The sequence below is a fragment of the Magallana gigas genome, chromosome 5 (genome assembly GCF_963853765.1).
Source record: "Magallana gigas chromosome 5, xbMagGiga1.1, whole genome shotgun sequence".
In the NCBI taxonomy this organism is placed as follows: Eukaryota; Metazoa; Mollusca; class Bivalvia; order Ostreida; family Ostreidae; genus Magallana; species Magallana gigas.
Genome location: NC_088857.1, coordinates 41927056 through 41946255, shown reverse-complemented (window position 1 = coordinate 41946255; position 19200 = coordinate 41927056). Strand labels below are relative to the sequence as shown.

At 33.4% G+C, this 19200-nt stretch overlaps 3 protein-coding genes across 4 annotated transcripts; 2 read left to right on the top strand and 1 right to left on the bottom strand.

Annotated features, from left to right (window-relative positions):
* Window positions 1–773: 773 nt before the first annotated feature.
* Window positions 774–10088, bottom strand: LOC105343724 (DNA repair protein XRCC4). Its single transcript, XM_066085529.1, has 11 exons — window positions 9984–10088; window positions 5382–5540; window positions 4897–5075; window positions 4419–4583; window positions 3978–4034; window positions 3818–3872; window positions 3175–3298; window positions 2931–2958; window positions 2555–2661; window positions 1623–1703; window positions 774–1123 (listed from the first exon to the last, which is right to left on the bottom strand). Exons 2-11 carry the CDS (start codon window positions 5512–5514, stop codon window positions 1018–1020), a joined length of 1035 nt encoding a protein of 344 aa, XP_065941601.1. The 5' UTR covers window positions 5515–5540; window positions 9984–10088; the 3' UTR covers window positions 774–1017.
* On the top strand, window positions 6442–8138 carry LOC136275809 (uncharacterized). Its single transcript, XM_066085844.1, has one exon. It carries the CDS (start codon window positions 6638–6640, stop codon window positions 7601–7603), a length of 966 nt encoding a protein of 321 aa, XP_065941916.1. The 5' UTR covers window positions 6442–6637; the 3' UTR covers window positions 7604–8138.
* Window positions 10089–14938: 4850 nt separating the features above from the next.
* Window positions 14939–18519, top strand: LOC136275726 (uncharacterized). 2 transcript variants are annotated; one of them, XR_010714229.1, is made up of 4 exons: window positions 14939–15095; window positions 16073–16161; window positions 16519–16661; window positions 16900–18519. XR_010714229.1 is itself a non-coding variant. In XM_066085577.1 (4 exons), exons 1-4 carry the CDS (start codon window positions 15367–15369, stop codon window positions 16975–16977), a joined length of 354 nt encoding a protein of 117 aa, XP_065941649.1. In that variant the 5' UTR covers window positions 15128–15366; the 3' UTR covers window positions 16978–18519. The 2 variants fall into 2 exon arrangements, 1 of the variants encoding a protein (XP_065941649.1); XM_066085577.1 differs by lacking the exon at window positions 14939–15095 and adding an exon at window positions 15128–15410.
* Window positions 18520–19200: the final 681 nt, after the last annotated feature.

The window sequence follows — 19200 nt, the reverse complement described above, 5'->3', positions numbered from 1 at the left end:
TGTAAACTATAGTTAACGATTCGTAAACTATAATTAACGATCCGTTTACTATAGTTTTCATCTGTAAAATTATATATTTAACGGTTGTAAACTATAGATTACGAATGATAATCTAATTAAGTTTATCTATATGCAAATAACGTACGTTAACGATAGATTTTGCTGATAAATTTAGATTCACGTCTGTAAACTATAACTTACATTCATTAACTATAGTTTAGAGTTGTTAATTATAGATTCACAATTGTGAAACTATATTTATCAGATTAATCATGTTTTGCAGTCGCAAATGGTTGTTTGCAGTGTTAATTATAGTTTTACACTTCTGAAACATAAATGATCACGTTAACTATCATCATAATGGTTTACAGATGTGAAATATAGATTAACTGTTGTAATCTATAGTTTTCGGTCTACAACAGTTAAACTTAGTTTATCGACTGTTAAACTATGAAACATCTCATTTTTGTGAATTTGGCGTGCACTACTGTAATCTATTACACAAACAAGTTATTTCACAAATTTAAATCCCTAATAAACTTTTAAAAAGAAAGGGAAAAATAAAATATTTATTTGTTGTTAAAAAAGAACAAGAAAATGTATGTGACAATTAATTGTTGCAGGTAGAAATGTTTTACTCCATGTTTATATAACTTTATATTTATTTTTACTTTCATTGCTGAGAATTGGTATACTGGACGGGGAAAGAAAAAATTAGTAGTGTGTTACCATACATGAAAAAAGAATATACATAGGAATCATGACTAACAATATGTAAGTGAGTATATATCAATTTATTAAATTGCTGCCAAACATTCTATACAACTAATTCATCAACAAACAAATACAAAATTTACATCTCTCTACTCCCTTACTGCATTATTACATGTACATATATACTGCATGTATCAATCACTACATGGGCTAACTTCATTTACCATTCTCACGGTGGCATAAAAGTCACTACATTCTTGCTGAATGACACCACAGATAATATTGACCCACAGGTCAAGGATATCACAAATTGTCAATGAGGTCATCAGGGTCAATGTTGTCTGAGGACCGGTTTGATGCGGTGGAGGATGCTGTGCCCCCTCTCTTCATTCTGACCGGTCTCTCTGACCTAGAGGTAAACAACAAAATACTATAAATCATAATAAAGTTTAAACTGACTTAAAATCATAATGAATATTTTTTTTTTTGCCAATGGTTGTCTTTTAATTTGTAATATTCACTAAATTTTCACTGTCCAAACCTTCCCATATTAAAAGCATGTTTTTCTTCTTTCTTTTAAATTCATGTTCACTATATCTTAGTACATGTACTGGTCCTTTTTAGGACAATGGATTAGTGAAACTGCTCCGATAAATCACGGAGGGACTTATAATTCTCAAGGAAATCATTAAATTCTAAATCTACCAAATTTTAAAGATCCAGCAATGAAATTATAACTTTTTTAAGTAGGAAGTTATTTGACCTCATATTCATCAATTTAGATTCATCAGTATTTATGACCCAAGTATTTTATTTCTTGGAATACTGATGAACAACAAAGAAAACCAATCATAGCCAGAGTGAAAACAAAACACAAACTCCAAATTCAACCTAACAGTTATACATACTTCTGTTCAGAGGAAGGTACTTTAGGGAGAACAGGTTTTGATGGTGTTTTCCGTTTATTAGGCTCTGCATTTCTTCTTGGTCTACAATCAAAACTTACAGATTTTTATACTGTACTGAAAAAGTCTTTGATTTATAGCTTTTTCTTTCACAACTGTCACTACTGCCTGTTACTGGGAAATAAGAAAAGTAACACTTATCTTCACAATGCAATCAGTGTATGGTCATCCAAAAAAAAAAATTAGGGTAGAGTTTATTGGTTTTTGACATCCTTGCACATCATTTTTTCAATTTTGATTTAAGAGATGTAATTAAAACACCATTCGGAAAATAGGCTTCATTACAATCATGAGGATATTTGGATTTATTACAATTGTGAGGATAATAGACTTCATTATAATTGTGAGGATATTATACTTCATTACAATTGTGAGTATATTAGGATTCATTACAATTGTGAGGATTTTATACTTCATTACAATTGTGAAGATATTATACTTCATTACAATTGTGAAGATATTATACTTCATTACAATTGTGAGGATATTATACTTCATTACAATTGTGATGATATTATACTTCGATATTATACTTCATTACAATTGTGAGGATATTATACTTCATTACAATTGTGAGTATATTAGGATTCATTACAATTGTGATGATATTATACTTCATTACAATTGTGAGGATATTAGGCTTCATTGCAAGGATATCTAATAGGTCAACTTTGCACTGCTTAATTTATGTTCATATTCAATTTGGGGAATATGACAAAATTTCTTCAACTTCATAATCAAAAATCAAGAGTTCACTTTATCAGTCACTGTGCAAATGCATGTTTTTGCCTTACAAAAAACACCAACAGAGTGTTGCACTCTACAAAATGAGAACTGTACATCAGTAACATAATCTTATCTTGGTTTTATTATACCTAGACACGAGAGAAGTACCAAGACTGCCGCCCGAGGTATCAAGAACCACAGAGTCATCCTTCTGTGGACTCTTTGTCATGGCCTTCTTGGACTTTCTAGGTGTACTCTGACAAAAACATTAAAAAACATGAGCACCTTTTCGAAATGATTTCCATTTTTACTTATAATATTGTCCGGGTTGTAGTAGTATTTTCTCAGTTTTTATACTCTTTAGAAATTTTTATTAATACAATTCAGGACAAATTATTATTTGCAAATAAACTATTTTTTTTTTATTGAGATTAGATATTGAATGTTTGTAAAAAATAAAAAATAAATCAATAATGATAATTATTTAATTTTCATATAACATAATTTCAACATAAAACTACTCACTGCTTCTTCATCTGTTGTATCAGCATCGCTAAAAGGAAAAATAAAATACCCAATACTAATTGAATTTTAAGACAATGTTCTATCAATCACAAATAGGTGACCTGAAATGGGATTTATTTAGATCCTTGTGTAGCGACAATAGAGAAACAGGAGAGGATAGAGGATCTGATTTTAACCAGATTGGGGAGGTTTTCAATTTTCATTAATTAAATGTCTGTTGATGATGTCATTATTCATTTATTACCTTTTCTCCCGATCACTTTCTTCATCATCGCCAGGAGCTGACCTTTTCTTTGCCCTTTTGACCCCTGTTTTGACTGGTTCCTGCTCTGTATGTGATGTTCCAGCAAGGGAGTCACCGTTAGCATCTAAAAATCAAAGAACTAAAAGTACTCACTGCCCAATACACAAACTAAGATAAAGCTGTACATTTTTTTAAAAATACTAATACAGTCTAAATATGCACATGAAATCTAGTCTCATAGAGCTGACTTATCTACATATCTAATGAATATATGAAGTACAAGTAATAAGCATATAATGTAAAATTTAGATATGGTAATGAATTTTACAAGGAGCAGTGTTGTTTGTGTAGTTTATCTCTTTACACTTGCTTTATTTTGGTCTTTATTGAAACTAAATTGTTTCAACAAAATTTTAATAAATTTTTCTATTGACATCAAAATAGCCATTTAGGCACCATAAAGTTTTTAAAGCAATTTATCACATACAAAAAGAATGCCATCATTTCATCTTCTCTTATCGTGATGGATAAAGGTATCATAAACCAATCACTTATTCCTCTTTTAAAAGAAGACACATAAGATTAATGAAACATGTATATATATCTACTGACTTTGACCTGTATTTGTTATGATGACACTTACAGTTACTTTTAAGCTGCCTGATTTTCTCCTTCTTGCTGTTCAGGACATCAACAAACTGAAATTTACATTAAATCTTTAATTAAAACAATCAAAATCTAAACATTTGTCAATCTATTGAAGTAATTAATTCTATGATCTAATGAAACATATGATTCAATACCTTTGAGTATAACTCCTTCTCTAGCTCTTCTTTTGCAACAACACATTTTTCTAATCGCTGTAAAAGATGAATACTATGATCTTGATTGTTCAAACAACTAAAAGGTAACTCAATGCATGGGAATATCCATGTCATCAAAACTCAGAACAGAGCAAGCTACCATGTACCTATATATCAGCTTCATGTCTGAAAACAATGCTAAGAAATTGTTCAAAAGTTGACATGTTTGCAGTTGCAAATATTTCACAGTCCAAGCCTTTCCATATTAGCAGGAGCTTACACTAAGAGAAGTTCAATCAACCAAACTGTTTTGTTTAAAAATACAAACACAGCATTAAGTAATAGTAAATTGATCTCCTGGTACTTCCTATTGGTACAGTAGCATTTAATTAGTAAGACTTAATTAATTTGAAGCTGCCAACTAGACTTTTTTCAGCAAACCTTGAGAGCATTAGCCCTTTCTTGGGAGATCCTGTCATAGTCTGTCTGAACTGCCGAGAGCCTCTCTTTCATCTCTTGATTTCTGTCTATGCAGTGATCAAGGATTTCACACATTGATTTAGAAGGGTCTCGGGCTGGCTTCACAGCACAACTCCCCAGCATATACTGCAAAAGAGAATCAGGGAATGACAACTATAAGAATGGATAACTTTATGACCTCTTTTGTCAGCTGTACAAACAGGTAGTTTATAGTTATTGAATTAAACTTGTCAAAGCAGTCATATATTCAAAAGGCAGTTTTTTTGGACTAGACACTTGCAAAATTTGTCAAATTATGGACAGAAAATCAAATTAAATGGGAATTATTAAACCGCATTTTCTGCACTTTCCATGTAACTTACATTCAATTAATATCAATGATTCTTTCATAAAAGTACATAAATATGAAGTAAAAAAATACATAAAAAATGCAAATTACAGTAATGTCTTCATCTGGAGCATAATGCCACTGAAACTCTGTCCTTTGTGAGTTGAGTTTGTACTCATATGACAAGCCAGAGGAATATTCACAGGTTAAAGCATCCTTTGTCTTCTTCAGCAAGGATTCATAATCCAATTTTAGAGTTTTTCTCATGTTCTCAATGTCATCTTCATCAACTGAAATTGTCCATCCAAAAGTCATGCAGTATAGCTTAATAAATATCTTTTACTTGCAAGCGATAAAAAATCCTCAACTTTCTTTCTGTATTTCTATTCTGAGAAAATTAATAAATTATTTTCTGTAAATGCTTTCGATTTTCATTATGCATGTAAAGGAACAATGGTCCAACTTTTTTACATTTACTTCGATCTTCATTCCTATATTTACACTGTATCATAAAGGTTTTATTTTCATTTCTATCCTGTAAACATTTGCTTTACCAGTAGTAAAAGTCCCGATAAATAGCCTAGGCTTATTCTTACATTTTCCTTTCCAGACTTTGCTGCCGTCAGAAATAGACAGTAGGAATTCATCTGTATCCTCATTTTTGTAATTCACAAGCAGATACGCTGTACCCCCTGTAGAGAGCTGAATCCTGTTAAACCATGTGGTCATGTTTCCACCTCACTTTATTTCTTCAGCTGTAATTAAAAAAAAAAAATAAGTTTGATCAGTTTATTCCCACTTAATCAACATTCTGAAATTCTCTTTCCCACCTGGCCATCATTTTGAGTTTTTACATCCGAGTGATCACCTGTCTGTTTTTTACATGCAAATGTATTTGTTATCAATAACCTGGGAATGGCTTTAATTAGAAGAATAATTTGATCAATCAATCAAAAGTATACATACCAGTACATTGTTAAGCAGGAAAATGGTAAAAATGGACATTTAACATATACAGTACTTATTCATAGTACACTTTGGTAGAAAGGTTCAGATCAGGAAAACAACTTAGGAAACAGAATTAGCAGCGGAATTTCAAAATGTGATATGTGTTTTTCATCTTTTCTCTATTTGGAAGTACATGGGACATCTCGCACAATTTATTAACGTTATCATCCGGGGTACTTTCATGTCTTTTGCAATGCAAAATCCCTGTAGACTTTCTATTTTTAGTTGTGTATTGAAACCTGATGCGCTAGTGGGGGAGTTTCAAAACAGATAATCGTGACATTTTTCATTCTCGTGAATGGATCGATGTATAATTCTTTCAGCACACAGGTATTTATAGTTATTGAGACATTACAAAAAAGTGTGGAAGCAGAAACTTGGGACAGGGTATAATTACATTAAAATTATAATTTCTTCCATCTGAATTTAAAAAAAAAAAATCTATACTGTATCAATTCTTCCATGTCTTCAGTACTGTTGAGGTTTTTTCACGTGACCAACATGGAGTAGTCGAGATTTTGGTCGCTCCGCATTTTATGTAGATTTATTTGATAAAAGGAATGGATCACACCAGGATTTCATTTAAAAGGTAACAAACACAACACGTTACTGATATTTATGCATTTTGTGCATTTTGTGCATTGAAAATGTCAATTTACAAACAACATGCAGTTAGAAAGCCTTTTTGCGACCAGTGAGTTCAGCTCACGGGTTATGGACTAAGGAGTAAGGACAGTCATTCGTTTACTCGTATTTACCCACATGCTTGTGCAAAACTTTATGTGCTTATACCTTTATGTGTCTTTATGTGTCCGTGTGAAGAGTGATTTATATTAAATTAACAATGAGTGGAAGAGGTAAATCGTTCAACGGTAACAGGGGCAACAGATCATACAGATCAAGTAAACAGCCTCAAGCCAGTATTCATTCCACACCCATATCCAACTCATCTGACAAACCAAAATCACTTAAAAGGTACAGACCAAATTCTGACTCTGAAATTTCCCAAGAACTCCAAGATCTAAGTAACATACTTGATAATTTGTCAAACAATAAGGAGCTTCTTAAACAAGCCACCAGCATTATCCTCGACAAACCAGCAATCAAAAACTGTATCCTTGATGAACTTTCTACTGAAGTTCAAGAACTCAAGTTTAAAACTGTCAATCTCGAGAATCGTATCGATGAGCTCGAACAGTACTCGAGAAAGACATGTCTCAAATTTTCCGGTATACCGGAAAATGTAAACGAAAATACAGACGACCTTGTGATTAACACAATTAACTCATTCGTCCTGCCACCTGATGCCAGAAAACTGGACAAATACGCAATAAGCACTTCCCACAGACTCGGTCCTCCGAACAAGGAAAAACCACGCGACATCATCGTTCGTTTTGTTAGATATCGAGACAAAGCCGTGGTTTATGCTAACAAAACCAACCTTAAAGGGTTCAACACAAACTCCAATAATAGTTACAGAATCTTCATCAATGAAGCCCTTACGAAGAAGCGGTCTATCATTTACGCCAGCGCCAGGCAGGCTGTTCGCACCGGAAGTGCCAAGGGATGCTGGACTATCGACGGGAAGATTTTCGTTAAACGTAATGACGATAAACGGGTTTTGATCAGGACACAGGAAGACTTGGACACTCTTGTCTCTCGTGCAGCAACGATGCAGGACGCGTACTGTGAATCTGACATTGAGGAAGCTACCGAATCTACCAATCAAACGCGCCGTAGCTCGTATTCTGACGTGGTGAAGAGTTTTCCTACACAAGATGACCGATCGAATGACTGCGTTAAATCCTAAATAAACTAAATGTGTCTCAGATATGTGAACTTAACAAATTTGTGTCTTCTACACCTATCTGTGTGATTCTACGATCGATAACTCACTTCACTAATTGCGGAACTGTGAACTAAGTGTATATATTCTTGTTTACACTATGTTGCATTACTTTATTCTCATAGTCATGCTATATTTAGCATTGTACTGGTCAGTAGGAACCGTCCAGTACACTTTTTGTTTTCTCCTTTCTGAGGAGCAATCAATCAATCCAGTCTTTTGTACATTTATTTTCGGTGTTATTGATTTTTCATTACACCATCTGTTTTATATAACTCATATTTTTTTCATTTTCTTTCATATTTACTACATTCTAACGCAATACGTTTATGCGTTATTTAACTACCTTTGTATATTGTTATTTACCTTTTGTTTTGTCATTGTGCACATACATTTTTTATGCTATTACTTTCACCCCTACGTTTTGTTTATCTCTTTTGTTGAACAATATTTTGTCAATTGTCATATTGAGGTATCGTCATTTTCATTTGAATACCTTCATTCAGCTGTAAGTTTACTACCAGTGGTGTATCTTCCGGTTTTTGGTCTTATTCATTACCCATATACGACACATTATACAGATTGCAGCCATCATTTCCCCCCTATTGTTATCAAACAGTTAATCATTGACAATGGGTAATTCATTAGAACAATACCGTGCTGCAATCGGTAACTTCTATTTTTCATGCAGATGTGTATGCAGAAGTGTTCTGGTCAATTTTTTTGGTTTCTCATTTTTTTCTAAGATCTTTATGTTTCGAAGTATTGGTCTTTTTGCATTAGCTATGAAACACTTAAGCCGTCACATTGTCGTTATTTTTTCAAGGGTGTCAACTGGACTATGTTTCAACCCACAGACATCTTGGTTTACTTTTTTCTAATGATTTAAGTTGGTCTCAATATATTAATAATATAGTAAACAGTGCATACAAAAAATTAGGACTTTTGAAAAAACTTCAGTTTACGCTAGGTAGAACTAATTTATCAAAAATGTATATCACGTTTATTAGACCAGTTCTTGAATATGCTTCTGTAGTATGGGACGGTTGCAATATGTTTGACATGGAGAGATTAGAAAAAGTTCAATTAAGTGCTGCAAGGATTGTTACTGGTTTACCCATTTTAGCATCTACAGATTCTCTCTACACAGAAACTGGCTGGGAATCTCTGGTCAGTCGACGAAATAAGGCTAAATTAATAACCATGTTTAAAATTCATACAAATCAAGTACCTGAGTACTTGAGCAATATTATTCCTCCCGTAACAAAAAATGTCTCAAAATATCACACAAGAAATAGCGAAAATTATAGTGTTCCAATCAGCAGATTAGAACTTTACAAAAAATCTTTTGTACCTGACACCATTCGGAAATGGAATTCTCTCAAATTAGAAGTTAGGGAAGCAACGTCTCTCAACATATTCAAGAAAAACATTACTGAAAGTATTCCTCAACCTCCAAAATATTTTTCATTTGGGAAACGCACTATTAATATTTTACATACCAAGTTGAGACACAACTGTATTTTGAATTATGATCTGTATAGAAGAAACATTATTGAATCACCCAATTGTATTTGTGGTCAAAAGGAGGATATTTATCACTTTTTCTTTGTATGCAAGAATTATGTAAATGCAAGAAACAATCTTTTTGAATTACTTTTTAATAGGCTTGATGAAACAATTTTAATTAACTCACATTTGCTTCTTTGGGGTAGTGACAATTTGTCTTACAATACAAACTGCTTTATTTTTTCAGCAGTTCAAAAGTTCATTAATGAGTCTGGAAGATTTAATAATTAAATTCCTTTTTGCTTTTGCTTTCTATACTGTACATTAACGTTATCTACTATATATTTGCAATTACTTTGTAAATGTATGTCCATGAATTTAATTATTATAAAGTCTATAACTATAAGTAACATGTAATATTACATGTACTATGACAATTGTATATATTGTATGTATTATCATTAGGAGAGGAACTTGTAAGTTGTAAGAACTTGTTTCCGATCCTTTTGTGTTACTTACACAATAAAATATGTTCAAATCATACTGTTAAATTATTTCACCCCCCCCCCCCCCAAACACACACTTTATCTGAACACGGGCTGTAGCTTACCTGTAATAAAAGTCTTTTGTTCCCCACCTACACCTATTACTATTTAGTAGCCAACTCAACTCTACCTGTATTTATTTTACCCGTATTTTTTCAAAATTTTGGCGAGTGGGATGACATTATCTATTTCAGTATTTGCGATGATTAGATCCAACAGAAAAATGCAGATTGCTAAACAAAAATAAATCATTCATTTATGGAAACTTGCTATAAACTGAGTAACATTACCTGTAACTATAAACTGCAATGTATATTAATGTTTCCTGTGTTTGTTTAGACGCACGTAAAATGAAAGTACAAAGTGGGACTCGGTAAAAGTAGTTCTCTAAAAAATCCGAGTGCTGTGCCGTGAAATTCATTATTGTTATTTTACTAACCTATAATAGAGATTAAGATTATTTTATTATGTGTATTTTTTACTGATAGAATTTTATTAAAAGTTCTTAAGGTAATTAACCCCCCCTTAATTAATTTAATGCACTTGTGGGTTTTTTTTTCAAGCTGTGTGCGAGGAATTTCAAAGAACTGTTTTATTAAAAATGTAAATGAAATCAAATTTTAATGTTGTAGAATAAAACAGATCTAATTACTTACACGAGTTAATAAAAAAATTCAAGATCACATTTCATTGTGACAATACAATCTTTATTATTACCCTTCTCCAAAAAAATAAAACTAACAACGCTTAGGAGAACTTGACTACAATATAATATGTTTTACGGTGTGACCGTTGGGGCGAGCGCAGAAGGAGCCACACATCTGTCATCATTGTTAAATGCAACCCGTGGACTTAACCAAACCAAAAAACTTTGGCTTTGTCTCGAAAACTTTTACCACCGCAAGGAACCGTAAGATATCAAACTTTTATTCCAATGGCCCTTTCCTAGGATTAAATACACTTAAACAAAAAACTACCACTGAGCATTAATAAAATGTTAAACAGACCACAGGGGCATCGTATCCGCTCTACACTCTATGACATATATATAATAATACACAAGGGAAGAATCGAAAGTATGACACGATTTGTAAACAATGTCAAAAACAACTTACTTCACAAAAGTCACACTCAAATATTCCTAATAAACTCGGTAAAAAGCGTTTTTATCCCATTAAAACCGCTGTCTGCTGCAGAAACCCAATCTCTTCGCCCAAGAAATGATAACTCTGTACTTTCTCTCTATATATGTTCAGTAATGATAGTAGAAATTTGGGCAGTAAACTGTGTAAAATGTCGGGGGAAATTTTCGTCGTATATATGTTACTACCGTAAGCATAATAATTAACATGCGTTCCGATATATTTGGCATGTACTTTAATTAGCGTAATTTAAAAAACAAATTAATATATTTCCTATCATTTAATCTTTTGTAGAAACGTAAATATACTAGGCTAGTAATTTGATATTGACAATTAAAACAATGCTGAAATTCTTAGGCAACGACAATTAATTTTGAAGGTTTAAATTGGAATAATTGCAAAGACAAAAAATGAATTATGAGTATTTTAATTATTGAATAAAAAAATAATATAATTTTTTTTTATGTGAACACCAACGTAGTTTTCCATTAACATTTTAGGGAACAAAAAAATATTTAAAATTTCCCCCGACATTTTACAGTTTACCGCCGAAATTTCTACTAACATTACTGAACATATAGAGAGAGAAAGTACAGAGTTATCTTTTCTTGGGCGAAGATATTGGGTTTCTGCAGCAGACAGCGGTTTTAATGGGATAAAAACGCTTTTTACCGAGTTTATTAGGAATATTTGAGTGTGAACGTGTTTTTTGACAACATTTGCAACATTGTGTGCGAGGATTTGCGTAACTTTTGTGAAGTAAGTTGTTTTTGACATTGTTTACAAATCGTGTCCTACTTTCGATTCTTCCCTTGTGTCCCAGATAGCATGACTTTGTTGGGCCAACATTGGCTGTAGGTTGTAAGGTTGGCGTTGGCTTTACAACGTTGGGCCAACATTGGACCAATGTACACTTTACACATCTAACTTCAGTGTCAATGTTAGCTGGGAACGCAACGTTGGGCCAACATTGGGCCAATGTACACTTGACCATCTAACTGGAGTGTCAATGTTAGTTGGGAACACAGCGTTGGGCCAACATTGGGCCAATGTACACTTGACACAACTAAGTTGAGTGTCAATGTTAGTTGGGAACGCAACGTTGGGCAAACATTGGGCCAATGTACACTTGACACATCTAACTTGAGTGTCAATGTTACTTGGGAACGCGACTTCGGGCCAACATTTTGGGTCAATGTTGTAAATTTACAATCAATGTCAGTTGAGACATGATATCGGCCCAACAATGATCCAACGTCTGTTAATTACATTTTTTATTTCCTGATTAGTTTGTTGGTCGATTACATTTATAAAAACAAGCATACCTTTTCAACAGTGGTTATATGTTCATACATCTCTTTTTATTATTTTTTTTTACAATGTTTTGAGATAGAATCATTACTGAAAGCTAAATATACTGTCAATAGTTACATGTACATACTCTTTATAAAAGGAAACATGTTTAAAAATGCAAGTTTAATTTTTATTCTTTTAAAGAAGCTTAAAATTGTGAAAGCCCAAAATTAAAATGAAGATATTCTGCAAATGTATTCAGCTGCATAATATTGTTCTAAAGTGTAGAATTTAAGTTGCCGATCCTGAGATAAGAGAATAGCACACTCACTGACCAAGCAATTAAGACAGAGTTTTCTCAGCATGAGACTGGCCAGTTTCCATGGTTATTGTGATATCTGATCTGTTGGGATGGCCAAATCTGCTCCCATTTAACATTTTGTAGGACAGATCTAAACAGTCTGCTCAATGTATAGCCACAGTCAAGTGAATAAAACAGAAATGTAAGTATTATTTATCTCAAATAACTGCAGATATTTATTAAGTCAATTTCATTAACGTCTCAATAAATGTTTCTTTCATATATTGAATATTTGTATTTTTTATTTTAAGGGAATATGTTCAAGCTGCCCCCTTCCAGTCAGACGAACTTTCAACTGACTTTGAAATTTGATGTTTTTGAAAACCACGCAGTGTTTTATTTGGATGACTATGAACAGTTGAAGATATAAATGAAGCAAAACAAACAGAAGAGAGTGAATTATTACTTTATTCTATTTTGGAGTAACTAAGTTTAAAAAGTGTGGATATAGATTTACCCTGTGAACATATGCTAGCTAGATAACGAACTGCCGTCATTTAATTTCAAGGATTATTTTTATCATGGTTTGTGCACTCTTGATTCAAAATAAATCCATCATTTAAATAGTGATATATTGTTGCATTTGTATTGTTGCACCTATATTGGAACAACATTGACCCAACATTGTGCCAGTGTTGGTCATATGTTACGTACATTGGCCCACCGTTGTGCCAGTGTTGGTCATATGTTACGTACATTGGCCCATTGTTGGGCCAGTGTTGGTCATATGTTACGTACATTGGCCCACCGTTGGGCCAGTGTTGGTCATATGTTACGTACATTGGCCCACTGTTGGGCCAATATCAGAAAATGACAAATGTGACATTGTGCCGATGTCGGCCCAACATGTTGGGCCAATGTTGGGCCGATTAGCAAAATTACATTGGGCCAACATTTATTTGCCAACATTGGGCCAATGTAACTGGTTTTGTTGGGCCAACGTTGGCCCAACAAAGTCATGCTATCTGGGGTATTATTATATATATGTCATAGAGTGTAGAGCGGATACGATGCCCCTGTGGTTATATCTCATTTTGTTCCTTGTTGTTACCGGTGTTTTAATTATTTTCCTCTGAGACATCAATTTTGTTTTTAATCTTTTTAATTTTTGTACGCTATATAAGCGTTGTAGACATATGTGCCCTCCCCCTTTTTTAGTGTGTGATATCCAATATTATTGAAAGGTTTGACCACATATGCAACTATAACAAATACATGTTGATATTTTAACAGTTTAATTTGTTTTCTTTTATTCATTCATTACAAAATGACGTGGCTACACGTAGATCTAATAACGATTAGACTTTTCTTTTTAAATAATTTTTGTCACCTACCTAACGTATAACAATGATTGGATCAATATGACAATAAATTTAGCATGGAACTTGCATGTGTATTTACTGAGCAAAAAAAAATCATCAAAACAAAACTAATCAGCCACCGTCAATAGCGAGCATAGTATCAGTATTAACGGTGACTCCCTACTGAGTACTTCCTACACGTTACATTCAGTACAGATGCACCGGGAATATAAAACGCGAGATCACTGTGACGTCATACATAACTTTTTGCGCTCGACAGTTTTCGTAAATTGTCGGACAAATTCGGGGAAGGAAATGACGCCATAGGTACAGTTTTTTACGTAAGCATATGTGTTGTTTACTTTAATGTTTTTAAAAGGATTTTTTATTGTTAAATGAAAATGATGTATGCGATTTACAGGTAAGAATTTTCCTTAAAAACGCTTCCTGTTAAGCCATGTTGCTATGCACCGCAAAGGATCACTGGGATAGTAGAACGTTTTCACGTGGCCTCATAAAATTTTCTTTGAACAATGTGCAGATTTCAACTCGAATTTCCTCGATCCGTTCGAACACGTTGTCTATGGAGCTCGCTACGCGAGCGGTGCTTCGCGCCGCCTCGCTGCGCTCGCTATAATACAAGGAACTAAAAGTATTTTTCCTACTGAGTAGAGTTGGAGCCATGGGCCGATTTTAAAAGCGCTTGCGGTGTATATCATGGACTGTGAAATATCTTTAAGTTTGCACAAAACATAAAATAATAACGAGTTAATGGGTTGAATTTTTATTACAAAAAAATATAAATAATATAATGAGGTATAATAAATAATATAATGAAGTATAATAAATATAGAATATCACACTTTTGTTTTGATCTCGGCCCTGGTATCAGCCGCCCGAGCGGTTGGTATCGGCCCAAGCCCGAAGGGCGCGGGCCAATACCATCCGAGGGCTGATACCAGGGCTGAGATCAAAACAAAAGTGTGATGTTGTTTATATCATATACTGTATCTAAAATCAAAGACTTTAATTGAAATTTAAATTCCAAATAAGGAATATAATTTATCATGAAGAAGCTATAGATTTTTTCGGATTTACAAAACTTGTTTGTTTTTATTTCTTTTTATATGTGTTAAACTGTAAGAGTTGTCGGACTTTGTTGACAAACCATCGTCATTTGAAATAAAGTAGAAGGGAGTCTGTCGTCTGAAATGAAGCACTATCTTCTAGAATTCAAAATTATCGCGAGAGAAACTTCCCTCCTACGCAGCTTCGTTATGAGTCAAACTCTTTCACTGGGATTTCGTAAGTTTCCCGTCAGATTCTATTCATAAAGATCCATACTGTTATAAGCAACTATAGAAAGTTGTTTGAGAACGTCCATAAGCGCGTCCATTACTTTAACCCCTTAATTAAAATTTTTTTTACATTCTAATCTCTGGTTTTCTAAGAGCGTTTTCTTCTGGAACCCGAGTTTCGTATCGAGTCGCGAGAGTTCGAGATAAACAACGAGAGTTTAAACCCGGGTTTACATCGAGTCCGACTCTTCATCTTAGTAGGGTCAGAACTCTGAAACATGGCGGAGGCGGGAGAACTTCGAGAAGTGGATACTGCAGATCTGTAGGTTTTCATTTTCTGAATTAATTTGACGAATTTTTATGTTACATGAACAAATATGCATCACGTACGATATTGTTATGTTGATACACAAACGACTTTTCCTAAATATACATTTCCTGACGATTTAATTGGAATTTTGGTGATAAATAGCGGTGATAACTGTAGAACAGGTGTTACAACTGAAATTGAAGGAAAACATCAAATCGGCCGTAAATTTTTTTACTAGCATTTTAAAGTATTTTGATATGAAAGAGTCCAAGAACATAAATTTCAAAATAGAAAAAGTATACGATACATTTTCTTTCAAAATTATACAATTATTTTTACTTTCCTGTGCACTTAATTTTCAGTAAATTGTTATATTTTTTATAGCTATTAATCACAAATAAATTGTCATGAAATTGGAAATCGTTAATAAAGGATAGGATTATATCATCATCAAATTATTTGTTACAAGATAAAAAAAGACAAGTATTATATATATAAAATTAATATAATTTTGTTTCAATGATTTCTGACCAAAAAAGGGGGCAAAATTTTCACTTGCTGCTATCCTGATCTTTTTCATCTGATAATACCTTTGTTTTCATGTTCCACAATAAATGTACAGTGCAGAAAAAATTATTAATATCTCATTCTGATATTTTATTGTTGTTTGACAGTGTGTCCATACAGGTAGAGGAGAATGGGTCGGCGATTTCGGCTTTTGTATCAAAAGAACTAGCAGATATTTACGCTTCCCCGAATGGTGGTAAGTATGAAAGTAAATAACAAGTATTCAAATATCTTAGTAACAAAGGAACATACCCATTTCCCAAAAGTATTTTAATGATAATTTAATTTGCATAGAAATAAGACTGAATAAATGTGCATGTTTTAGAAGGAAAAAAATGTCTCCTGCATAGAGATGTGAGATATTGGATTTGTTTTCTGCAGTCATTATGTCTGTTTTTATGTCTTATAAGAAAGATATAAGTCTGGGTTGAGTTAACCAGGCTAATTTAGTTCAAGGAAGTTATTTATACATGTCAATTTACTCAATTAAATGATAAAATATAGATTCATGTCATTTACAAACTGAGAATGTTTTTATTAACCTTTATATTAGATCCAGAAACCAAAAAAGCCATTAAAGACGCAATAATATCAACATTCGACAATCGTGACACCCCAAAAGATTCTGCATCACATGAAAACACACCCTCATCCTCTTCAAACACGGCCTCTTCAAGCTGCTCAGGAGATTCTCAGGTAGATTGGAACTTTCAGGAAAATCATTCTCCTAAATCTTTGCCAGATAAAAATTTAGATTTTCTGTTAATGTCGACTTGTGAAAGCACAAAATGTTTCACAGCATTATGGACAAATTCAGTCATTGAAGATGCAGATTCTGCTACACAAAAAAACATTATAAGAATATCTAATGACATAGTTGTAAATGTTGAAGAATTTCACTCTCTCTTATTAGAAAAACTTGATTTAATTACAGACATTCCATTTGTGGAAAGAAAGTGAGGAAAAGCTATTGATCGATCTTAGACTTCAGAGGGAAGATAGATTCTTATGAGTAAAGTCACATGACACTTTGTGGGGAGAGATTGCTAATGAGATGAAGGATATGGGAATTGTTGTTTCCAAATTACAGCTTCTTAACAAATGGAAATCCCTGAAAAAGAAATATAAAGAAGTGAATGATGAAAACAGTAAAACGGGTAATAGTGCACAAACATGGAAGCATTTTGAAAGATTCAGTGAAGTTTATGGCTGTAAAGCGTCAACTAGAGTTGCTGTTTCATTTGACACGGGAAGGAAAACAAAACTTGCTGTTTCGCATGATAATAGTTCACCACAAGTTGAGACGCCAACTTGTAGTTTATCATCTCCTTTCAAGAAACCTGATATTAAGGTTAAGTCCAAGAAACGGAAAATGAATGAAACAACAAAATTGATTGAAAATATACAGGAACAGAATCGAGATTTAATGCAGTCAATTGAACGTCACCATGATGATAAGATGAAACGGATTGATCGGATGTTAGATATCATGGAAAAATCTGTGGACAAAAAGTGAAGGCATACCAAGTGTTGATTATTAACATTTATTTTTAAAATGTTGTAAGCTGATAGCTAGGGCAGACCTTTACCAGAGATGTGTTTTTCATGCACATGTTTTTTTATTACTTCAGTCTCCCTATTGATCATTATTATTTTTGTTACTTATGTTGCAAGGAGTAGATGAACATGCACAATGTGAACAAAAAACGAAGGCATACCAAGTATTCATTAACATTTATTTTTAAAATGTTGTAAGCTGATAGCTAGGGCAGACCTTTACCAGAGATGTGTTTTTCATGCACATGTTTTTTATTACTTCAGTCTCCCTATTGATAATTATTATTTTTTGTTACTTATGTTGCAAGGAGTAGATGAACATGCACAATGATATATAAAAGTAACTGTTTAATGTGTCATAAACTGTTTTTATTGTTTATCACATACACCATATTCAAAACAAATTTCCTGACTAGGACACGACAAGACTTCATGCCTGCATGGTGTTCATGATGTGCTGCCGAAATGCTACACCATCCCTTCTGTTAGCATATATATTTGGATAGGCATTTGGGTGGCCATCCTGATCATTTTCAATAAAAGCCTCAACATCATCATGATGTAGAATGCATAAATTGTGTAGTATACATCCTGAAATAATGAGCCTGACTATTCGGTCTAACTTTCGAAATGATAATTCTCGCAACCTACGGAACCTCCCCTTCAGATGACCAAATACACGCTCAACAACATGTCTCGCAGAAGACAGCCTTTGATTAAATCGCCTTTGTTGAGCGTTTAATCGACCATTGTCTCGAAAGGGAGTGACCAACTAATTTCTCAGAGGATATGCGCTGTCTCCCACTATGAATTTCCCTTGCGTCACATTCTGTCCATTTTCAGCTTTATCAAATAATGACGAATTACGGAGTACACGGGCGTCATGCGTACACCCAGGCCATCCAGTATATGCGTCACGTATAAGCATGTCGCTGTCAGCAACAACCTGTAAAAATAATAGGCATATTGCAAAACGTTTAAAAGTGAAAAATATGTCACAGACACGTAGCATCGTTTTGAAGGGGGGGGGGGGGGGCGCAGTCTCATCCCAAAAAAATTTGACAAGCCAAAAAAAATTCCTAATGGGGGGGGGGGGGGGGGGGAGTAGCGTAGCATTTTCATTTCCTCCTTATTTTCATTACATTTGTTTACATACTTGCAAAAAAGTCGGGGAGGGGTGTAACTCCATATTATAATTCAATTTTGTATATTTAAGAAAATTTGTTGCTGCGATAAAAAGTAGGGGGGAGGTGGTCCCCCCCGATGCTATGTGCCCGTGTCGGTGTGTTCCCGTTTTGCACACATTTGATAATTGGGTATGGAACAATATTTGTGGATTTGTGTTGTGATAGCAATTATAGTCTGCTTTCAGTCAAAGATTTTACCTGGATTTTTACCTGTGTTTTATCAGTGCCTTAACGATAAAACAAGAAGAATACAGATATTTTGTTGTGTTTTATGTCTAAATAAAATATGATAAAATAAAGATAATGATATATTTAAAAAGTCTGATAAAAAAAATAATGATTAGATTAGATGAATTGACTTTTACATTTTTTGTCCATTTACCTTAAATATAAAACCAGATGAATTGGGAAAAATTGCTGGTTCAAAGCCAATTGGAAGCTGATTCAATGGATAATTATATGATGAAGGGGAAAACTACATAGACAGTCAT